The sequence below is a fragment of the Salvelinus alpinus genome, chromosome 7 (assembly GCF_045679555.1).
Source record: "Salvelinus alpinus chromosome 7, SLU_Salpinus.1, whole genome shotgun sequence".
Lineage (NCBI taxonomy): Eukaryota > Metazoa > Chordata > Actinopteri > Salmoniformes > Salmonidae > Salvelinus > Salvelinus alpinus.
The window spans coordinates 80,792,543-80,813,154 of NC_092092.1; the positions used below are offsets into that span (position 1 = coordinate 80,792,543).

The following is a 20,612-nucleotide window of genomic DNA, read 5'->3' on the forward strand; positions in this document are numbered from 1 at the left end:
CTCTGCCATCCCACTCTCTCTCTCTCTCTCTCTCTCTCTCTCTCCGTCACTCTTGCTCTCTCTCATCTTAATAATCTAGCTAACAAGGCCGATAGGGATAATTATGACATTACCTATTAGTTAATAGTGATTATTTTGACATTATCTGTCAGGGTTGATAGTTAGGGCTGCCTCTCAGCTGCTGACAGAGAGCTGGCTGGGAACTACATTGCAGAGAAAAACATAACCTTGTCTCCAGAGTCAGCTGGGACCTAACTGAGATGATAGGGACAGGGCAACAATGCAGGGTGTGTCGTAGTGTGCCCTGAGAAAGAAACTGCGTGGACAGACAGTCACAGTGGGGTCCGAAATTATTGACACCCTTCCTGATTTAATAAAGGAATTAACATCCCATAATGCTTAGGGTCATGTATAACAATACTGGGCAGGCCATTATTTTGGCTACCATGTCTATGCCCCCATAGGATGACAATGCCCTCATCCACAGAGCACGAGAGGTCACTGAACGGGTTGATGAGCATGAAAACGATGTAAACCATATGCCATGGCTGTCTCAGTCACCAGATCTCAACCCAATTGAACACTTAGGGGAGATTCTGGTGTGGTTCCTGAGACAGGTATCCACCATCAACAAAACACCAAATGATGGAATTTCTCATGGAAGAAATCGAGTTCCAGACACTTGTAAAATCTATGCCAAGGTGCATTGAAGCTGTTCTGGCTCGTGGTGCCCCCAACACCTTATTAAAACACTTTATGTTGGTGTTTCCTTTATTTTGGCAGTTACATGTACATCGTATGCTAAAACATTTTTGAAATTTGTATTATTATATACTAATACAATTGCTCAGAGAAATAGATTTTGTTTAACAAGTAATATTTTTGTTTCTCAAAAAGGTAGGGTTCAAAATCGGTGGCGTTATTCTCGCAAAGTGAGATTTTTTTTTTTTTTTGACCCCTACCTTTTTGAGAAAAAGTATAGTATAAAATAAAATAATTTCCAAAATGTTTGGAGCATACAATATAGCTCAGTATTTGAATTATTTACATAATTTATACATTCATTTTTGCTCATCTTTAAACAGTGTGTCAATCATTTCATACCCCACTGTATATATTCTCCTTCGAGATAGTGGCATTTAGCTAGCGGATCATTCTCTGGTTCATTCTTCCCCCTCTGTTTTTGTCCTCTCCAATGTAAGGAAGGAGGGAGCAGTGGCCCTACCGAACACCCAGTGGAGAGAGCGAGAGCGAGAGAGAGAGAGAGAGAGAGAGAGAGAGAGAGAGAGAGAGAGAGAGAGAGAGAGAGAGAGAGAGAGAGAGAGAGAGAGAGAGCTGAATGGAATGTCTCTGATTCTTAATGTTCCGTCTCAGAACACATAACAACATGGAACTTCTATCATGAGGTGAGTACACATTCTATTGATTCACACACCTGTTATTGGATATTACATTCCTAATACATGTTTTTATATGACATATCTGTTTAGTTAACATGTATTTACATGACATACTGTAAATATTTCCTTACATACTTGACTCATTTACGTTTATCCCATGGATAAAAGTTGTCAAGTTCAGTTTTGGCTAGAGTCATGAGTCATGTAGCAGGTTAGGGCGTAGTTATAGAGCCAGTGGGCATCAGGAGAAAAACGACAAGCAACAGAAATCTTCTGTCAGGCAGGTGATAAAGGAGGAGGCATAAAATAATTAAGTGATTGAAGGAAGGAATAATCAACACTATCAATTGTCTCTCCTAAACACAGCACAGCCCTGTAGCAGGGAATCACTCACTAACAGATAAGCAGACAAACAAATCTTTATGTATTTCATATTTGGTAGATTAATGATAGTGATTTTGGGCCATTTTAAAAGAAGAATGCAGACTTGTCGCTCAACGGTGCTGAACTTTTGGAGTTAGCGAGCCTCGTGTAAGAATGTTACTGATAGGGACAATCCATAAAGTAGCTTATGGATTTTACCGTGGATTTACAAAGAGCACGGTTTGCATATAGAAGACTTCATGAAATACATGGAAACTGATCAAGGTTATTGATAACGTTTCTGATATTATACTGCTGATCTTTCAAACTGTGGTAAAGACAGACAGTTTTAAAGGTATTTTCTTCAATGTAACTTTTGAACTTATTAGAAAGTAATGTTCTTGAACATCATGTAGTCAGGAATGATTCGGTGTTAGGGGTGACCCCCCCCCCCCCCCCACTGATCCCCTTTTCTCTCTCTACCTTCTCTCATTACATCCCCCCCTCTCTCCCTCCCCCAACCCCTGACCCCAATAGAAGGATGACCTGCCACTCATTGAGCTCCTTTGTACGGAGCCTGTCCAGGAGAAAACCTCTGGAGCCCGAGGGAGAGGAGTCCACTTTCAACCGCTGTCTGACCACCCTGGACCTGGTGGCCCTAGGAGTGGGGAGTACCCTGGGGGCAGGGGTCTACGTTCTCTCTGGAGAGGTATGGATACAACTTCTTCTTAGTTAACTCATTTATTTTAATTTAACACTGTTGACTTGGTGGCCCTGGGGGTGGGGATTACCTAGGGGGTGGGGATTACCTAGGGGGTGGGGATTACCTAGGGGGTGGGGAGTACCCAGGGGGTGGGGATTACCTAGGGGGTGGGGATTACCTAGGGGGCGGGGATTACCTAGGGGGTGGGGATTACCTAGGGGGCGGGGATTACCTAGGGGGTGGGGATTACCTAGGGGGCGGGGATTACCTAGGGGGTGGGGATTACCTAGGGGGCGGGGATTACCTAGGGGGCGGGGATTACCTAGGGGGTGGGGATTACCTAGGGGGTGGGGATTACCTAGGGGGTGGGGAGTACCCTGGGGGTGGGGATTACCTAGGGGGTGGGGATTACCTAGGGGGCGATATATGGATACATATCTGATTGTTGCATTTATCCTTTAAAAATGTTTCACGTTTACCTGTCAACACTTTTTAATACTTTAACACTTAGCCATATGTAACACTTTAATGTAACATTTTAACGTAACAATTTAATGTAACGCTTTAATCTAAAGCTTTAATGTAACACGTTAATGTAACATTTTAACGTAACATTTTAATGTAACACTTTAATGTAACATTTTAACGTAATATTTTAACGTAACACTTTATGGTAACCCTTTATCGTAACATTTTAACGTAACATTTTAACGTAATATTGTAATGTAACACTTTATCGTAACACTTTAACGTAACACTTTAACCTAACATTTTAATGTAACACTTTTACGTAACTATAAACTATAGTGAAGCATAATAGTCGTTCAGTTTGTGATAAAAACACCACATTTGGCAGATATGTAGATTCATTCAAGAGTGTGCAAAGCTGTCATCAAGGCAAAGGGTGGCTACTTTGAAGAATCTCAAATATAAAATATATTTTGAATTGTTTAACACTTTTTTGGTTACTACATGATTCCTTATGTGTTATTTCATAGTGTTGATGTCTTCACTATTATTCTACCATGTAGAAAATAGTAATAATTTAAAAAAAATCCTTGAATGAGTACGTGTGTCCAAACTTTTGATTTGTACTGTAAAATAAAAAATATATAGATTTCGATCCATCGCAGGTTTGACGCCTGGGGGGGCGTGACATCCATCTTACAAGATAATGGTTGAATATATTTAAAGATGTACTCCAACTATTTTAGAACCTTAGAAATACAGTAAGGACACTTAAGGGTTTAAAAAAAACGTGTTTTGAGCAACTGCCAACTTTAATGAGTAGGCCATTCCAGGAAGTTGGTCTGATGGTGCCCTCTGATGTCATCGCCCTCCCCCCACCACCCCCACTTGTGCCATGTCATGAGTGTATCTGGACCACCTATTGAGATGTGCCTTTTGTTAAATAATTAAAGAGCAGCAGTAAAATAACAATAGCGAGGCTATATGCAGGGGGTAGCGGTACAGAGTCAATGTGCGGGGACACCAGTTAGTCGATGTAATTGAGGTAATAGGTACAGTACATGTAGGTAGAGTTAAAGTGACTATGCATAGATGATAAACAGAGAATAGCAGCGTAAAAGGGTGTGATTTCATTTGTTTTTGAGAAACTTACCCCAACAAGTGATTCACTTCCTCATTCTCGCTGTGCAGTATGGGTGCTCTGAAAAAACATGAACAAATGCTCCAGAAATAACCAAATATGTCAAACGCTCTCAGTATAGTGATGCAGGTCACCAGATGGTGTACACATGAAATTGTATATAATGCAAAATGAGGATGAGGAAGTGAATTGCTGGTTGGGGTAAGTAAAAAAAAAAGAGTGAAATCGCAAAAACAGTGTCCGGACCTTTCTATAATATTTTAGGGAGTTTCCCTAGCCACTGGCCTTCTGCATCTGTATTGCTTGCTCTTTAGGGTTTTGGCCGGGTATCTGGATACTGCTGATATAAAAAGGGATTTATAAAATCAATTTAATTGATTATCATATCTATTAGGTTGCTAGGACGTCGTCAGGTCCCAGCATCATCATATCCTTCTTCATCGCTGCCGTGGCCTCCATCTTTGCCGGCTTGTGCTACGCTGAGTTCGGGGCCCGCGTCCCCAAAACGGGGTCTGCGTATCTGTACAGCTATGTGACGGTAGGAGAGCTACTGGCGTTTATTACCGGGTGGAATCTGTTGCTGTCCTACGTCATAGGTAAGATACAACTGCATACTACTTCATTCTGCTTCAGGAGTTTTCCTAACTATGATTTTGGGAGTGAACTATTCTTATCTGATCTACACTCACAGGCCAGTTTATTAGGTACGCCACCCCGTTTTACGAAAATGGATCGCTCCTACAGACAGTTAGTCACGTGGCTGTGGCTTCCTATATAAAGCAGGCAGACGGGCATCGAGGCATTCAGTTACTGATCGATTGAACGCTAGAATGGGCAAAACGTGTGACCTAAGCGACTTTGATAATGGTATGATCGGCGGTACCAGGCGCACCGGACTCAGTATCTCAGAAACAGCCGCACTCCTGAGCTTTTCACACACGACAGTGTCTAGGGTTTACCAAGAATGATGCAACAAACACAAAACATCCAGTCAGAGGCAGTCCTGTGGGTGAAAATAGCTTGTTGATGAGAGAGGTCAAAGGAGAATGGCAAGAATCATGCAAGGATACAAAATGAGAAATATAAAGATCCAGTCCAAATATAAAGATCCAGTCCATTTAAAGAATTGGAGGCCCTTTACACTTCAGTGTTGTGATGCAAAAATTATAGAAACATTTATAGAATTTAAAAGGTTTTGTCAGACATTATTCATTCTAATCAGACAGGTTTTTTACATGGATGACACATTGAAGATAATATAAGGCAAGTACTGGAAACAAAAAAGCAATATGAAAAATCTAGGAAACCAGTCCTGCTCTTCATAGCGGACTTTAAAAAGGCTTTTGATTAAGTACGACTGGAGTTTATATATACATGTCTGGAACATTTACATTTTGGAGAATCTCTAATAAAATGGGTTAAAATCATGTGTAGTAACCTTGGTGTAAAAGAGTAAAGAATGGTTACTTCTCAGAAAGTTTTAAACTGTCAAGAGGAGTAAAACAAGGTTGTCCACTATCGGCATATGTATTTATTGTGGCCATCTAAATGTTAGCTGTTAAAATTAGATCCAACAATAATATTAAGGGATTAGAAATCTGTGGCTTATCAACAAAGGTGTCATTGTACGCTGATGATTCATGTTTTCTTTTAAATCCACAATTAGAATCCCTCCACGGCCTCATAGAGGATCTAGATACTTTTTCTAAACTCTCTGGATTACAACCAAATTATGATCCGTGAACTATATTATGTATTGGATCACACAAAAATACTACTTTTACATTACTGTGTAGTTTACCAATAAAATGGTCTGATGGTGACGTGGACATACTCGGTATACATATCGGTATACAAAGAAACGATCTCACTACAATACATTTTAAGAGAAAGTTTGCAAAAATAGATAAGATCTTGCTACCATGGAAAGGAAAATACCTGTCCATTTGTGGAAAAATCACCCTGATGAACTCTTTAGTCATATCCCAGTTTACCCTGATTAACTCTTTAGTCATATCCCAGTTTACCCTGATTAACTCTTTAGTCATATCCCAGTTTACCCTGATTAACTCTTTAGTCATATCCCAGTTTACCTTGATTAAGTCTTTAGTCATATCCCAGTTTACCCTGATTAACTCTTTAGTCATATCCCAGTTTACCTTGATTAACTCTTTAGTCATATCCCAGTTTACCTTGATTAACTCTTTAGTCATATCCCAGTTTACCTTGATTAAGTCTTTAGTCATATCCCAGTTTACCTTGATTAAGTCTTTAGTCATATCCCAGTTTACCTTGATTAACTCTTTAGTCATATCCCAGTTTACCTTGATTAACTCTTTAGTCATATCCCAGTTTACCCTGATTAACTCTTTAGTCATATCCCAGTTTACCTTGATTAAGTCTTTAGTCATATCCCAGTTTACCCTGATTAACTCTTTAGTCATATCCCAGTTTACCCTGATTAACTCTTTAGTCATATCCCAGTTTACCTTGATTAACTCTTTAGTCATATCCCAGTTTACCTTGATTAACTCTTTAGTCATATCCCAGTTTACCCTGATTAACTCTTTAGTCATATCCCAGTTTACCTTGATTAACTCTTTAGTCATATCCCAGTTTACCTTGATTAACTCTTTAGTCATATCCCAGTTTACCTTGATTAACTCTTTAGTCATATCCCAGTTTACCCTGATTAACTCTTTAGTCATATCCCAGTTTACCTTGATTAAGTCTTTAGTCATATCCCAGTTTACCTTGATTAACTCTTTAGTCATATCCCAGTTTACCCTGATTAACTCTTTAGTCATATCCCAGTTTACCTTGATTAACTCTTTAGTCATATCCCAGTTTACCCTGATTAACTCTTTAGTCATATCCCAGTTTACCCTGATTAACTCTTTAGTCATATCCCAGTTTACCTTGATTAACTCTTTAGTCATATCCCAGTTTACCCTGATTAACTCTTTAGTCATATCCCAGTTTACCCTGATTAACTCTTTAGTCATATCCCAGTTTACCTTGATTAACTCTTTAGTCATATCCCAGTTTACCCTGATTAACTCTTTAGTCATATCCCAGTTTACCCTGATTAACTCTTTAGTCATATCCCAGTTTACCCTGATTAACTCTTTAGTCATATCCCAGTTTACCCTGATTAACTCTTTAGTCATATCCCAGTTTACCCTGATTAACTCTTTAGTCATATCCCAGTTTACCCTGATTAACTCTTTAGTCATATCCCAGTTTACCCTGATTAACTCTTTAGTCATATCCCAGTTTACCCTGATTAACTCTTTAGTCATATCCCAGTTCACCTATTGTCTTATGGTCTTGCTTACACCTTGCGACCTGCTTTTTAAATTATGTGAGAAAAGAATATTGCACTTTATTTGGAACGGCCAGACAAAATTAAACGGGCCTAATTTATATAATGAATATGAATTCGGAGGGCAGAAATCATTAAATACTGAAGCATTAGACCTCTCACTGAAGGCTTCAGTCATACAAAAGCTATACTTAAATCCGAACTGGTTCTCTAGCAAGTTAGTAAGAATGTCTCACCGTATGTTCAAGAAAAGCCTTTTTTCCCCTTTATTCAGATTACAACCTCTCCCTTTATTCAGATTACAATCTCTCCCTTTATTCAGATTACAACCTCTCCCTTTATTCAGATTACAACCTCTCCCTTTATTCAGATTACAACCTCTCCCTTTATTCAGATTACAACCTCTCCCTTTATTCAGATTACAACCTCTCCCTTTATTCAGATTACAACCTCTCACTTTATTCAGATTACAACCTCTCACTTTATTCAGATTACAACCTCTCCCTTTATTCATATTACAACCTCTCCCTTTATTCAGATTACAACCTCTCCCTTTATTCAGATTACAACCTCTCCCTTTATTCAGATTAGAACCTCTTACTTTATTCAGATTACAACCTCTCCCTTTATTCAGATTACAACCTCTCCCTTTATTCAGATTACACCTCTCCCTTTATTCAGATTACAACCTCTCCCTTTATTCAGATTACAACCTCTCCCTTTATTCAGATTACAACCTCTTACTTTATTCAGATTACAACCTCTCCCTTTATTCAGATTACAACCTCTCCCTTTATTCAGATTACAACCTCTCCCTTTATTCAGATTACAATCTCTCCCTTTATTCAGATTACAACCTCTTACTTTATTCAGATTACAACCTCTCCCTTTATTCAGATTACAACCTCTCCCTTTATTCAGATTACAACCTCTCCCTTTATTCAGATTACAACCTCTCCCTTTATTCAGATTACAACCTCTTACTTTATTCAGATTACAACCTCTCCCTTTATTCAGATTACAACCTCTCCCTTTATTCAGATTACAACCTCTCCCTTTATTCAGATTACAACCTCTTACTTTATTCAGATTACAACCTCTCCCTTTATTCAGATCACAACCTCTCCCTTTATTCAGATTACAACCTCTCCCTTTATTCAGATTACAACCTCTCACTTTATTCAGATCACAACCTCTCCCTTTAATCAGATTACAACCTCTCCCTTTATTCAGATTACAAACTCTCCCTTTATTCAGATTACAAACTCTCCCTTTATTCAGATTACAACCTCTCCCTTTATTCAGATTACAACCTCTCCCTTTATTCAGATTACAACCTCTCCCTTTCAGTTATTTGAAAAGGAAATCATCTCCCAAATATCACTCTAAATATAAGCCATAGAAAGTTGGTTGCAATTTCAATTTAATCCACCAAAAAAGACAGATCAAATAATACAAAAAATATTGTGGTTAAACTCAAATATATTAGGAGGCCTTTTGCCTTTTGGTAGGCCGTCATTGTAAATAAGAATTTGTTCTTAACTGACTTGCCTAGTTAAATAATGGTTAAATTAAGTAAAAACACAATAAAAAAAGGTATAATCTTTGTAAATGATATCATAAAGACCACTGGTAGAGTTATGTCATACATGCAGCTAACATAAATACACTGCTCAAAAAAATAAAGGGAACACTTAAACAACACAATGTAACTCCAAGTCAATCACACTTCTGTGAAATCAAACTGTCCACTTAGGAAGCAACACTGATTGACAATAAATTTCACATGCTGTTGTGCAAATACAAGTACATCAGGAGACGTGGAGGAGGCCGTAGGAGGGCAACAACCCAGCAGCAGGACCGCTACCTCCGCCTTTGTGCAAGGAGGTGCACTGCCAGCGCCCTGCAAAATGACCTCCAGCAGGCCACAAATGTGCATGTGTCTGCTCAAACGGTCAGAAACAGACTCCATGAGGGTGGTATGAGGGCCCGACGTCCACAGGTGGGGGTTGTGCTTACAGCCCAACACCGTGCAGGACGTTTGGCATTTGCCAGAGAACACCAAGATTGGCAAATTCGCCACTGGCGCCCTGTGCTCTTCACAGATGAAAGCAGGTTCACACTGAGCACATGAGCACATGTGACAGACGTGACAGAGTCTGGAGACGCCGTGGAGAACGTTCTGCTGCCTGCAACATCCTCCAGCATGACCGGTTTGGCGATGGGTCAGTCATGGTGTGGGGTGGCATTTCTTTGTGGGGCCGCACAGCCCTCCATGTGCTCGCCAGAGGTAGCCTGACTGCCATTAGGTACCGAGATGAGATCCTCAGACCCCTTGTGAGACCATATGCTGACACATGCACATTTGTGGCCTGCTGGAGGTCATTTTGCAGGGCTCTGGCAGTGCACCTCCTTGCACAAAGGCGGAGGTAGCGGTCCTGCTGCTGGGTTGTTGCCCTCCTACGGCCTCCTCCACGTCTCCTGATGTACTGGCCTGTCTCCTGGTAGCGCCTCCATGCTCTGGACACTACGCTGACAGACACAGCAAACCTTTTTGCCACAGCTCGCATTGATGTGCCATCCTGGATGAACTGCACTACCTGAGCCACTTGTGTGGGTTGTAGACTCCGTCTCATGCTACCACTAGAGTGAGAGCACCGCCAGCATTCAAAAGTGACCAAAACATCAGCCAGGAAGCATAGGAACTGAGAAGTGGTCTGTGGTCACCACCTGCAGAATCACTCCTTTTTTGGGGGTGTCTTGCTAATTGCCTATAATTTCCACCTTTTGTCTATTCCATTTGCACAACAGCATGTGAAATTTATTGTCAATCAGTGTTGCTTCCTAAGTGGACAGTTTGATTTCACAGAAGTGTGATTGACTTGGAGTTACATTGTGTTGTTTAAGTGTTCCCTTTATTTTTTTGAGCAGTGTATATGGAAATGTCTGCTCTACCCAAAATTACAACCAACAGCATTACCACAAAGAATGGATGAGGAAAGTGGAAGGGGGAAAAGGTAAGGAACTTGTCTGTCGGCCCTGCGTTAAAGACCATCATTGGTTAAAGAGAATTGTGATATATAAAAATATATACCAGTTTCATTTAAGGACCAAAAATTTGATAGCAGTGCCATATAGATTGCAAAATAGTTGGGAAGAGATTTTTGACGTACCGATTCCATGCCACATGGTTTTATGAATTTACATAAATGCATCTGTACAGATGGGCTATGTACAGATGGGCTATGTACAGATGGGCTATGTACAGATGGGTTATGTACAGATGGGCTATTTACAGATGGGCTATTTACAGATGGGCTATTTACAGGTGCAGTGATCCGTGAGCTGCTCTGACAGCTGATGCTTAAAGTTAGTGAGGGAGATATGAGTGTCCAGCTTCAGTGATTTTGGCACTGTGATAGACCGCAACCAATTTTCTCAGTAGAGTGTTGGAGGATATTTTGTAAATGACATCGCCAAAGTCAAGAATCGTCAGGATAGTCAGTTTTACGAGGGTATTGTAACGACCCTGGGTTTATAAGCGCGGATATCGACTCTGCCGCACGAGCATGCTTTTGCGGCACAGTCGATAGCGCGCTGGACTTCGGGCTAGAAGGTCGATGGTTCGAGACCTGCTCCCTGCCTGTTTCATTACAGTGTGTTTGGCAGCATGAGTGAAGGACGCTTTTTTGCAAAATAGGAAGCACATTCTAGATTTAACTTTGGATTGGAGATGCTTAATGTGAGTCTGGAAGGAGAGTTTACAGTCTAACCAGACACCTAGGTATTTCTAGTTGTCCACATATTCTAAGTCAGAACCGTCCAGAGTAGTGATGCTGCACGGGAGGGCAGGTGCGGGCAGCGATCAGTTGAAGAGCATGCATTTAGTTTGACTTGCATTTAAGAGCAGTTGGAGGCCACGGAAGGAGAGTTGTATGGCATTGAAGCTCGTCTGGAGTTTCAACCAGGACGTGCTACTGTGCTCTTAAAAACAACGGCAGTTAAATTAACTGATAATTAAGAGTCTAGATAGTTGGAGTCATTTACCTAAGGTTAACCAATCACATTTATTGCCTAAACTTAACCAATCACATTCATATCTACCCTCTAGGGCGCTCTCTGCGCTCTGGGTATGTACGATATGACACAATACAGTAAAATTAGGATTCAAAATTAACTCTCTACTCTTATCGTTATCTTCTCAGGGATGTTTTTTTTTAACCTTTATTTAACTAGGCAAGTCAATTAAGAACAAATTCTTATTTTCAATGACGGCTTAGGAACGGTGGGTTAACTGGCTTGTTCAGGGGCAGAACGACCGATTTTTTACCTTGTCAGCTCGGGGTTCCAACGCTCTAACCACTAGGCTACCTGCCGCCCCATTTGTATGACACTGCGTGATAAAACGATGAGTACTGATTGGTGGATTGACTGTGTAGGACTTTACACACGTATCCGTATATGGGTTGAAGATAAAAAAAACGGCTACATTGGAACGTAGTGGGCTATACTGCGCTGAATGGGGTTTTGACTGATAGCAGGCATGCTACAAGACGTTTTCCCCCATTTCCTCCTGCTAATTGGGCAACTTTTGCAAAAAGAACATCTGTCTGAGTTGAGGGAAATTCTGTAAATTAAAAGGAATTAATGAAAGATGAGACGTTGAGGATTATAATAAATACCGCTTTGACGTCATTACACCCCAAATGGGCACTAAAACTCATGTCATATACAGTGTCAACATGTATGATCAATATGTTTATTGTTGTGTTTATTGTTTATTGTTTATTTATTGTGTCATACCCTGGAATGTTCTGAATCTGTTTCTCTGAATTGCCTTGTGAAAGCAATCTAAGATCGTATTGTATAACTTAGCTAGTCATGTTGGCAATAGAACAATCTTTCAAATCATGCCCACCAGATTGCGATGTATAATGGGCAGTTTTCTGGATCCCATAAACAAGAACAGTAATTGTGTGATGGCTGGGATGCAGGGTTGTGTTCCAACAAAACAACTACTCGTCTGCCTGCTCTAGATACCCATTGGCAAAGCTACAGTAGGAGAGCTCTAAAAAAGCACCTTATAGTTGAAAACTACAATTACTTAGTAACTGTGGACATGAGTGGCCACTTGGAGACACCAGCTATTCCTCTCACTCAAAGCCTTGTAATTTTCTTGTCTTATGTTGCACCTACCCCACATTTTCCAGGAATATTCTTATCATGCTACGGAATGTATCCAGACTATTTTCAGATTTCGTCGTCAACAAATGTGGCGAAAAGTACAGTAAATGTAAAATGCGCATAAAATCAACAGTTTAATGTTTGGATTCAGTCTTGTGTCAGGTGAACTGTTGTGTCCCCTCATCTTTGGTCTAAGAATTTTCACATTATCTCTAAACTGTTCCCTTTCAATTGCTACCATGGTTACGCATATGCTTTTCATGTGTCTTCTGTAAGAAACATTTGAATTTAGCCCTATCCATAAAGGCCAATTCCCACCAGTGTAAAAGGGTTGATTGATCCATCTATTGTCACATGGCTAATCTCCTCTCGTCATTATCCTGTCAGGGACGTCCAGTGTGGCGAGGGCTTGGAGCGGAACCTTTGATGACCTCATCGGCAACGTCATGGGGAATTTCTTCAAAGAAAACCTTTACATGGGCCTCCCGGGCCTCGCAGAATACCCAGACTTCTTTGCTGCTGGGCTCATTATGCTCCTGGCAGGTAAACTAAATAAGATTGATTGACTGATTAATCACTGGTTCGTTTAACAACATAGAGACATTAAAACTGTCTGGTAATGATGATGATGATGATGAACACATGTTTCACGTGTTTCTGTCCTGTGAAGGTCTGCTGGCCTTTGGTGTCCAGGAATCGGCAATAGTCAACAAGATCTTCACGGCCGTCAACATCCTGGTGCTTCTGTTTGTCATTGTAGCGGGCTTTGTCAAGGGAGACATCGGGAACTGGCACATCAGTCAGGAGGTGCTCATCAACGCTACAGCGGAATTTCAGTATGCAACCATGTTTGATTACAATACATGAGATATCCTTCGTCATACCAAACTTGCTAGAAACTTCCGTGGTTGTTGAACACATTTCTACTGGCGAAAGTGTGTGAGCGTGTTTTAGCCGTGGTATTAGCAGAAAATATTAGCGTGAATCTTTCAACAGAGGTTTCTGGAAAACCAGGGAAGATTGGGAAAGTTACTAGAATTTTGCAACCCTATATGTATATATATATATACAGTTGAAGTTGGAAGTTTACATACACTTAGGTTGGAGTCATTAAAACTCGTTTTTCAACCACTCCACACATTTCTTGTTAACAAACTATAGTTTTGGCAAGTCGGTTAGGACATCTACCTTGTGCACGACACAAGTCATTTTTCCAACAATTGTTTACAGACAGATTATTTCACTTATAACTCACTGTATCACAATTCTAGTGGGTCAGAAGTTTACATACACTAAGTTGACTGTGCCTTTAAACAGCTTGGAAAAGTACAGAAAATTATGTCATTGCTTTATAAGCTTCTGATAGGCTAATTTACATAATTTGAGTCAATTGGAGGTGTACCTGTGGATGTATTTCAAGGCCTACCTTCAAACTCAGTGCCTCTTTGCTTGACATCATGGGAAAATCAAAAGAAATCAGCCAAGACCTCAGAAAACAAATTGCAGACCTCCACAAGTCTGGTTCATCCTTGGGAGCAATTTCCAAACGCCTGAAGGTACCACTTTCATCTGTACAAACAATAGTACGCAAGTATAAACACCATGGGACCCCACAGCCGTCATACCGCTCAGGAAGGAGACGCGTTCTGTCTCCTAGAGAGGAATGTACTTTGGTGCGAAAAGTGCAAATCAATCCCAGAACAACAGCAAAGGACCTTGTGAAGATGCTGGAGGAAACAGGTACAAAAGTATCTATATCCACAGTAAAACAAGTCATATATCGACATAACCTGAAAGGCCGCTCAGCAAGGAAGAAGCCACTGCTCCAAAACCGCCATAAAAAAGTCAGACTACGGTTTGCAACTGCACATGGAGACAAAGATCGTACTTTTTGGAGAAATGTCCTCTGATCTGATGAAACAAAAATAGAACTGTTTGGCCATAATGACCATCGTTATGTTTGGAGTAAAAATGGGGAAGCTTGCAAGCTGAAGAACACCATCCCAACCGTGAACCACGGGGGTGGTAGCATCATGTTGTGGGGGTGCTTTGCTGCAGGAGGGACTGGTGCACTTCACAAAATAGATGGCATCATGAGGCAGGAAAATTATGTAGATATATTGAAGCAACATCTCAAGACATCAGTCAGGAAGTTAAAGCTTGGTCGCAAATGGGTCTTCCAGATGGACAATGACCCCAAGCATACTTCCAAAGTTGTGGCAAAATGGCTTAAGGACAACAAAGTCAAGTTATTGGAGTGGTCATCACAAAGCCCTGACCTCAATCCTATAGAAAATGTGTGGGCAGAACTGAAAAAGCGTGTGCAAGCAAGGAGGCCTACAAACCTGACTCAGTTACACCAGCTCTGTCAGGAGGAATGGGCCAAAATTCACCCAACATATTGTGGGAAGCTTGTGGATGGCTACGCAAAATGTTTGACCCAAGTTAAACAATTTAAAGGCAATGCTACCAAATACTAATTGAGTGTATGTAAACTTCTGACCCACTGGGAATGTGATGAAAGAAATAAAAGCTGAAATAAATCATTCTCTCTACTATTATTCTGACATTTCACATTCTTAAAATAAAGTGGTGATCAAACTGACCTAAGACAGAGAATTTTTACAATTATTTAATGTCAGGAATTGTGAAAAACCGAGTTTAAATGTGTTTGGCTAAGGTGTATGTAAACTTCCGACTTCAACTGTATGTCCTATATTGTGACCTCTCCAGGAACCTAACCTCCACAGTTAGTGCCTTCGGAAAGTATTCAGACCTCTTGACTTTTGCCACACTTTGTTACGTTACAGCCTAATTCTAAAATTGATTAAATAGTTTTATTTCCCTCATCAATCTACACACAATACCCAACACAATAATAATGACAAAGCAAAAACAGGTTTTTAGAAATGCTTGCTTAGTTATTAAAAATGAAAACCTAAATATCACATTTACATAAGTATTCAGACCCTTTACTTGAGTCTTCTTGGGTATGACGCTACAAGCTTGGCACACCTGTATTTGGGGAGTTTCTCCCATTCTTCTCTGCAGATTATCTCAAGCTCTGTCAGGTTGGATGGGGAGTGTCGCTGCACAGTTATGTCCAGGTCTCTCCAGAAATGTTAGATCGGGTTAAAGTCTGGGCTCTGGCTGGGCCACTCAAGGACATTCAGAGACTTGTCCCGAAGCTACACCTGCGCTGTCTTGGCTGTGTGCTTAGGGTCATTGTCCTGTTGGAAGGTGAACCTTCGCCCCCAGTCTGAGGTCCTGAGCGTTCTGGAGCAGGTTTTCATCAAGGGTCTCTCTGTACTTTGCTCCGTTCATCTTTCCCTCGATCCTGACTAGTCTCCCAGTCCCTGCCGCTGAAAAACATCCCCATAGCGTGATGATGCCACCCCCATGCTTCCCCGTAGGGATGGTGCCAGGTTTCCTCCAGACGTGAGGCTTGGCATTCAGGCCAAAGAGTTCAATCTTGTTTTCATCAGACCAGAGAATCTTGTTTCTCATGGTCTGAGAGTCCTTTAGGTGCCTTTTGGCAAACTCCAAGCGGGCTGTCATGTGCCTTTTGCTGAGGAGTGGATTCCATCTGGCCACTCTACCATAAAGGCCTGATTGGTCGAATGCTGCAGAGAGGGTTGTCCTTGAAGGTTCTCCCACCTCCACAGAGGAACTCTAGACCTCTGTCAGAGTGACCGTTGGGTTCTTGGACACCTCCATGACCAAGGCCCTTCTCCTCTGATTGCTCAGTTTGGCCAGGCAGCCAGCTCTAGGAAGATTCTTGGTGGTTCCAAACTTCTTCCATTTAAGAATGATGGAGGCCACTGTGTTCTTGGGGACCTTCAATGCTGCAGAAATGTTTTTGTACCCTTCCCCAGATCTGTGCCTCGACACAATCCTGTCTCTGAGCTCTACGGACAATTCCTTCGACCTCATGGCTTGGTTTTTGCTCTTACATGCACTGTCAACTGTGGGACCTTATATCGACAGGTTTTTGCCTTTCCAAGTCATGTCCAAACAATATAATTTATCACATGTGGACTCCAATCAAGTTGTAGAAACATCTCAAGGATACATCAATGGAAACAGGATGCACCTGAGCTCAATTTAGATTTTTTTTGCAAAGGTTCTGAATACTTATGTAAATACGGTATTTCTGTTATAGCTCTCATAAATTTGCAAACATTTCCTATATTGTGACCTCTCCAGGAACCTAGCCTCTACAGTCAACGTGACCAGTATATATGTCTTGTATTGTGATCTCTCCAGGAACCTAGCCTCTACAGTCAACGTGACCAGTATATATGTCTTGTATTGTGACCTCTCCAGGAACCTAGCCTCTACAGTCAACGTGACCAGTATATATGTCTTGTATTGTGACCTCTCCAGGAACCTAAACTCTACAGTCAACTTGACCAGTATATATGTCTTGTATTGTGACCTCTCCAGGAACCTAACCTCTACAGTTAACGTGACCAGTATATATGGGGATGGAGGGTTCTTCCCGTACGGTTTCGACGGGACAATCTCTGGAGCCGCTACCTGTTTCTACGCCTTCGTAGGCTTCGACTGCATCGCCACAACAAGTAGGCCTACCTGCTTTGATCTTTGAACATGCACAGACACACTAACCTACTGTATATACATCAGAAACATTTCCATCCTACAGAAACGTTAATAAAGCCAGGCGCTTCTCCAAGCTTTGTCCATACAATATCTTTGGTAATGTCTACTCTACTCAGAATACTTTTTGGGGTGAATGTTTAGGCACATTGTAACAGTCGATATTCTTCATGATTAAACCTTGCTTGCTTGCTTGATCGATATTGGCTGATTGATCGACTGATTGACCAATCTACTGACTGGCCAATCTACAAGACTGGCCAATCGATTGATGGACTGATTGATTGACAGCTCTTCATTCATTCATTGTCTCTCTCCAGGTGAGGAGGTGAAGAACCCTCAGAAGTCCATCCCGCTGGGCATCGTGGCGTCTCTCCTCATCTGTTTCCTGGCCTACTTCGCCGTGTCGGCGGCCCTCACTCTGATCATGCCCTACTACAAGCTGAATGTTAACAGCCCGCTGCCCGTGGCCTTCGAGTACATCGGCTGGGGGCCCGCCAAGTATGTGGTGGCTGTCGGCTCGCTCTGCGCCCTCTCCACCAGGTAGGAGAACATGTGAAGTCCCTGGTCAGGCATCATTTCAGTTAGTCGGATGGCCTGTCTGTCTGTCTGTCTGTCTGTCTGTCTGTCTGTCTGTCTGTCTGTCTGTCTGTCTGTCTGTCTGTCTGTCTGTCTGTCTGTCTGTCTGTCTGTCTGTCTGTCTGTCTGTCTGTCTGTCTGTCTGTCTGTCTGTCTGTCTGTCTGTCTGTCTGTCTGTCTGTCTGTCTGTCTGCCTGTCTGCCTGCCTGTCTGTCTGTCTGTCTGTCTGTGCAGACTGTCTCTCACCCCCTGTGGTCCTGTGCTGAGTCTGCATGACAAATGGCACCCTTATCCCTTTATAGTGCACTACCCTATTGGCCCTGGTCAAAAGTAGTGCACTATATAGAGAATAGGGTGCCATTTGGGGCATAAACCTGAGACTGTAACATGCCTGATGGCTCTCTGTGTCTGTCTCCTGTATAGTCTGTTGGGTTCCATGTTCCCTATGCCCCGCGTACTGTTTGCTATGGCCAGAGATGGCCTCCTCTTCAAGCCCCTCAGTAAGGTCAGCGCCAGACAAAGTCCTGTCATCGCTACTATCTCCTCCGGGGTCGTAGCAGGTAACACTCCATCCCTCTCTATCTCTCTCTCTACCATGTCTCTCTTTCTCTTTCTCTCGTAGAGATATGAAGAGTTTGTTGTGTTTGGCCTATGATATATGTTGTGTGATGATTTATCTACGGTAAATACTTGAATGCTTGTTTGTTTTCCTTCCCAGCGATAATGGCCCTGGTGTTTGACCTGAAAGCATTGGTTGATATGATGTCAATTGGGACACTCTTTGCCTACACACTTGTGGCTATATGCATTCTCATACTTAGGTAAGTATTTCCCAAATATTTAAACTTAGATAAACATCAGTCCTCTATTTAGCTAAATAAACGGTACTAAGTTGACTTTGTAACATCTAGGTACCAAGAGACCCAATCAGAAGACTCAGATATCCAGATTCTTGAATCAAACACCAAGTTTGGTTGTCTCAAACCACCATCATTCCCAACATCGGACACCTCCAAAACAGTCACAAGTTTGACTGTATTTTCTGGTAAGCAAAACGGTTTGACAAGAAATATCCAATCAATCTGTCTTTAAAGTTGACAAATAATATTATTCAAAGATTGTCTACATTTTAAAGGTACTGTAGTATCTGCAGTGGGACATTATGTAGCCTTCCCCCCTTTCTGTCAGTCATTCTTCCCTCACCCCCTTCCTCTCTCCCTGTTCACTTGTTCTTCTCTCACCCTCTTCCTCTCTCTGTTCACTTGTTCTTCCCTCACCCTCTTCCTCTCTCTCTGTTCACTTGTTATTCTCTCACCCTCTTCCTCTCTCTGTTCACTTGTTCTTCTCTCACCCCCTTCCTCTCTCTCTGTTCACTTGTTCTTCTCTCACCCTCTTCCTCTCTCTCTGTTCACTTGTTCTTCTCTCACCCCCTTCCTCTCTCTCTGTTCTTCTCTCACCCTCTTCCTCTCTCTGTTCACTTGTTCTTCTCTCACCCTCTTCCTCGCTCTCTGTTCACTTGTTCTTCTCTCACCCTCTTCCTCTCTCTGTTCACTTGTTCTTCTCTCACCCTCTTCCTCTCTCTCTGTTCACTTGTTCTTCTCTCACCCTCTTCCTCGCTCTCTGTTCACTTGTTCTTCTCTCACCCTCTTCCTCTCTCTCTGTTCACTTGTTCTTCTCTCACCCTCTTCCTCTCTCTGTTCACTTGTTCTTCTCTCACCCTCTTCCTCGCTCTCTGTTCACTTGTTCTTCTCTCACCCTCTTCCTCGCTCTCTGTTCACTTGTTCTTCTCTCACCCTCTTCCTCGCTCTCTGTTCACTTGTTCTTCTCTCACCCTCTTCCTCTCTCTGTTCACTTGTTCTTCTCTCACCCTCTTCCTCTCTCTGTTCACTTGTTCTTCTCTCACCCTCTTCCTCTCCCTGTTCACTTGTTCTTCTCTCACCCTCTTCCTCGCTCTCTGTTCACTTGTTCTTCTCTCACCCTCTTCCTCTCTCTGTTCACTTGTTCTTCTCTCACCCTCTTCCTCTCTCTCTGTTCACTTGTTCTTCTCTCACCCTCTTCCTCTCTCTCTGTTCACTTGTTCTTCTCTCACCCCTTCCTCTCTCTCTGTTCACTTGTTCTTCTCTCACCCTCTTCCTCTCTCTCTGTTCACTTGTTCTTCTCTCACCCTCTTCCTCTCTCTGTTCACTTGTTCTTCTCTCACCCTCTTCCTCGCTCTCTGTTCACTTGTTCTTCTCTCACCCTCTTCCTCTCTCTCTGTTCACTTGTTCTTCTCTCACCCTCTTCCTCGCTCTCTGTTCACTTGTTCTTCTCTCACCCTCTTCCTCGCTCTCTGTTCACTTGTTCTTCTCTCACCCTCTTCCTCTCTCTCTGTTCACTTGTTCTTCTCTCACCCTCTTCCTCTCTCTCTGTTCACTTGTTCTTCCCTCACCCTCTTCCTCTCTCTGTTCACTTGTTCTTCTCTCACCCTCTTCCTCGCTCTCTGTTCACTTGTTCTTCTCTCACCCTCTTCCTCTCTCTCTGTTCACTTGTTCTTCTCTCACCCTCTTCCTCTCTCTCTGTTCACTTGTTCTTCTCTCACCCTCTTCCTCTCTCTCTGTTCACTTGTTCTTCTCTCACCCTCTTCCTCTCTCTGTTCACTTGTTCTTCTCTCACCCTCTTCCTCGCTCTCTGTTCACTTGTTCTTCTCTCACCCTCTTCCTCTCTCTCTGTTCACTTGTTCTTCTCTCACCCTCTTCCTCTCTCTCTGTTCACTTGTTCTTCCCTCACCCTCTTCCTCTCTCTGTTCACTTGTTCTTCTCTCACCCTCTTCCTCGCTCTCTGTTCACTTGT

At 42.1% G+C, this 20,612-nt stretch overlaps 1 protein-coding gene across 1 annotated transcript in view; it reads left to right on the forward strand.

Annotated features, from left to right (window-relative positions):
• The first annotated feature begins 1,253 nt into the window (after positions 1 to 1,253).
• The window catches only part of LOC139581762 (cationic amino acid transporter 2-like), a 22,134-nt gene continuing 2,775 nt past the window's right edge, over positions 1,254 to 20,612 (forward strand). Inside the window, exons 1-10 of the mRNA XM_071411900.1 lie at positions 1,254 to 1,406; positions 2,301 to 2,472; positions 4,470 to 4,671; positions 12,972 to 13,127; positions 13,255 to 13,420; positions 17,031 to 17,167; positions 17,525 to 17,747; positions 18,207 to 18,343; positions 18,502 to 18,604; positions 18,695 to 18,828. Of these exons, the coding sequence (XP_071268001.1) occupies positions 1,402 to 1,406; positions 2,301 to 2,472; positions 4,470 to 4,671; positions 12,972 to 13,127; positions 13,255 to 13,420; positions 17,031 to 17,167; positions 17,525 to 17,747; positions 18,207 to 18,343; positions 18,502 to 18,604; positions 18,695 to 18,828 (1,435 nt within the window). The 5' untranslated portion in view covers positions 1,254 to 1,401. The remainder of the gene's footprint in view (positions 1,407 to 2,300; positions 2,473 to 4,469; positions 4,672 to 12,971; positions 13,128 to 13,254; positions 13,421 to 17,030; positions 17,168 to 17,524; positions 17,748 to 18,206; positions 18,344 to 18,501; positions 18,605 to 18,694; positions 18,829 to 20,612) is intronic.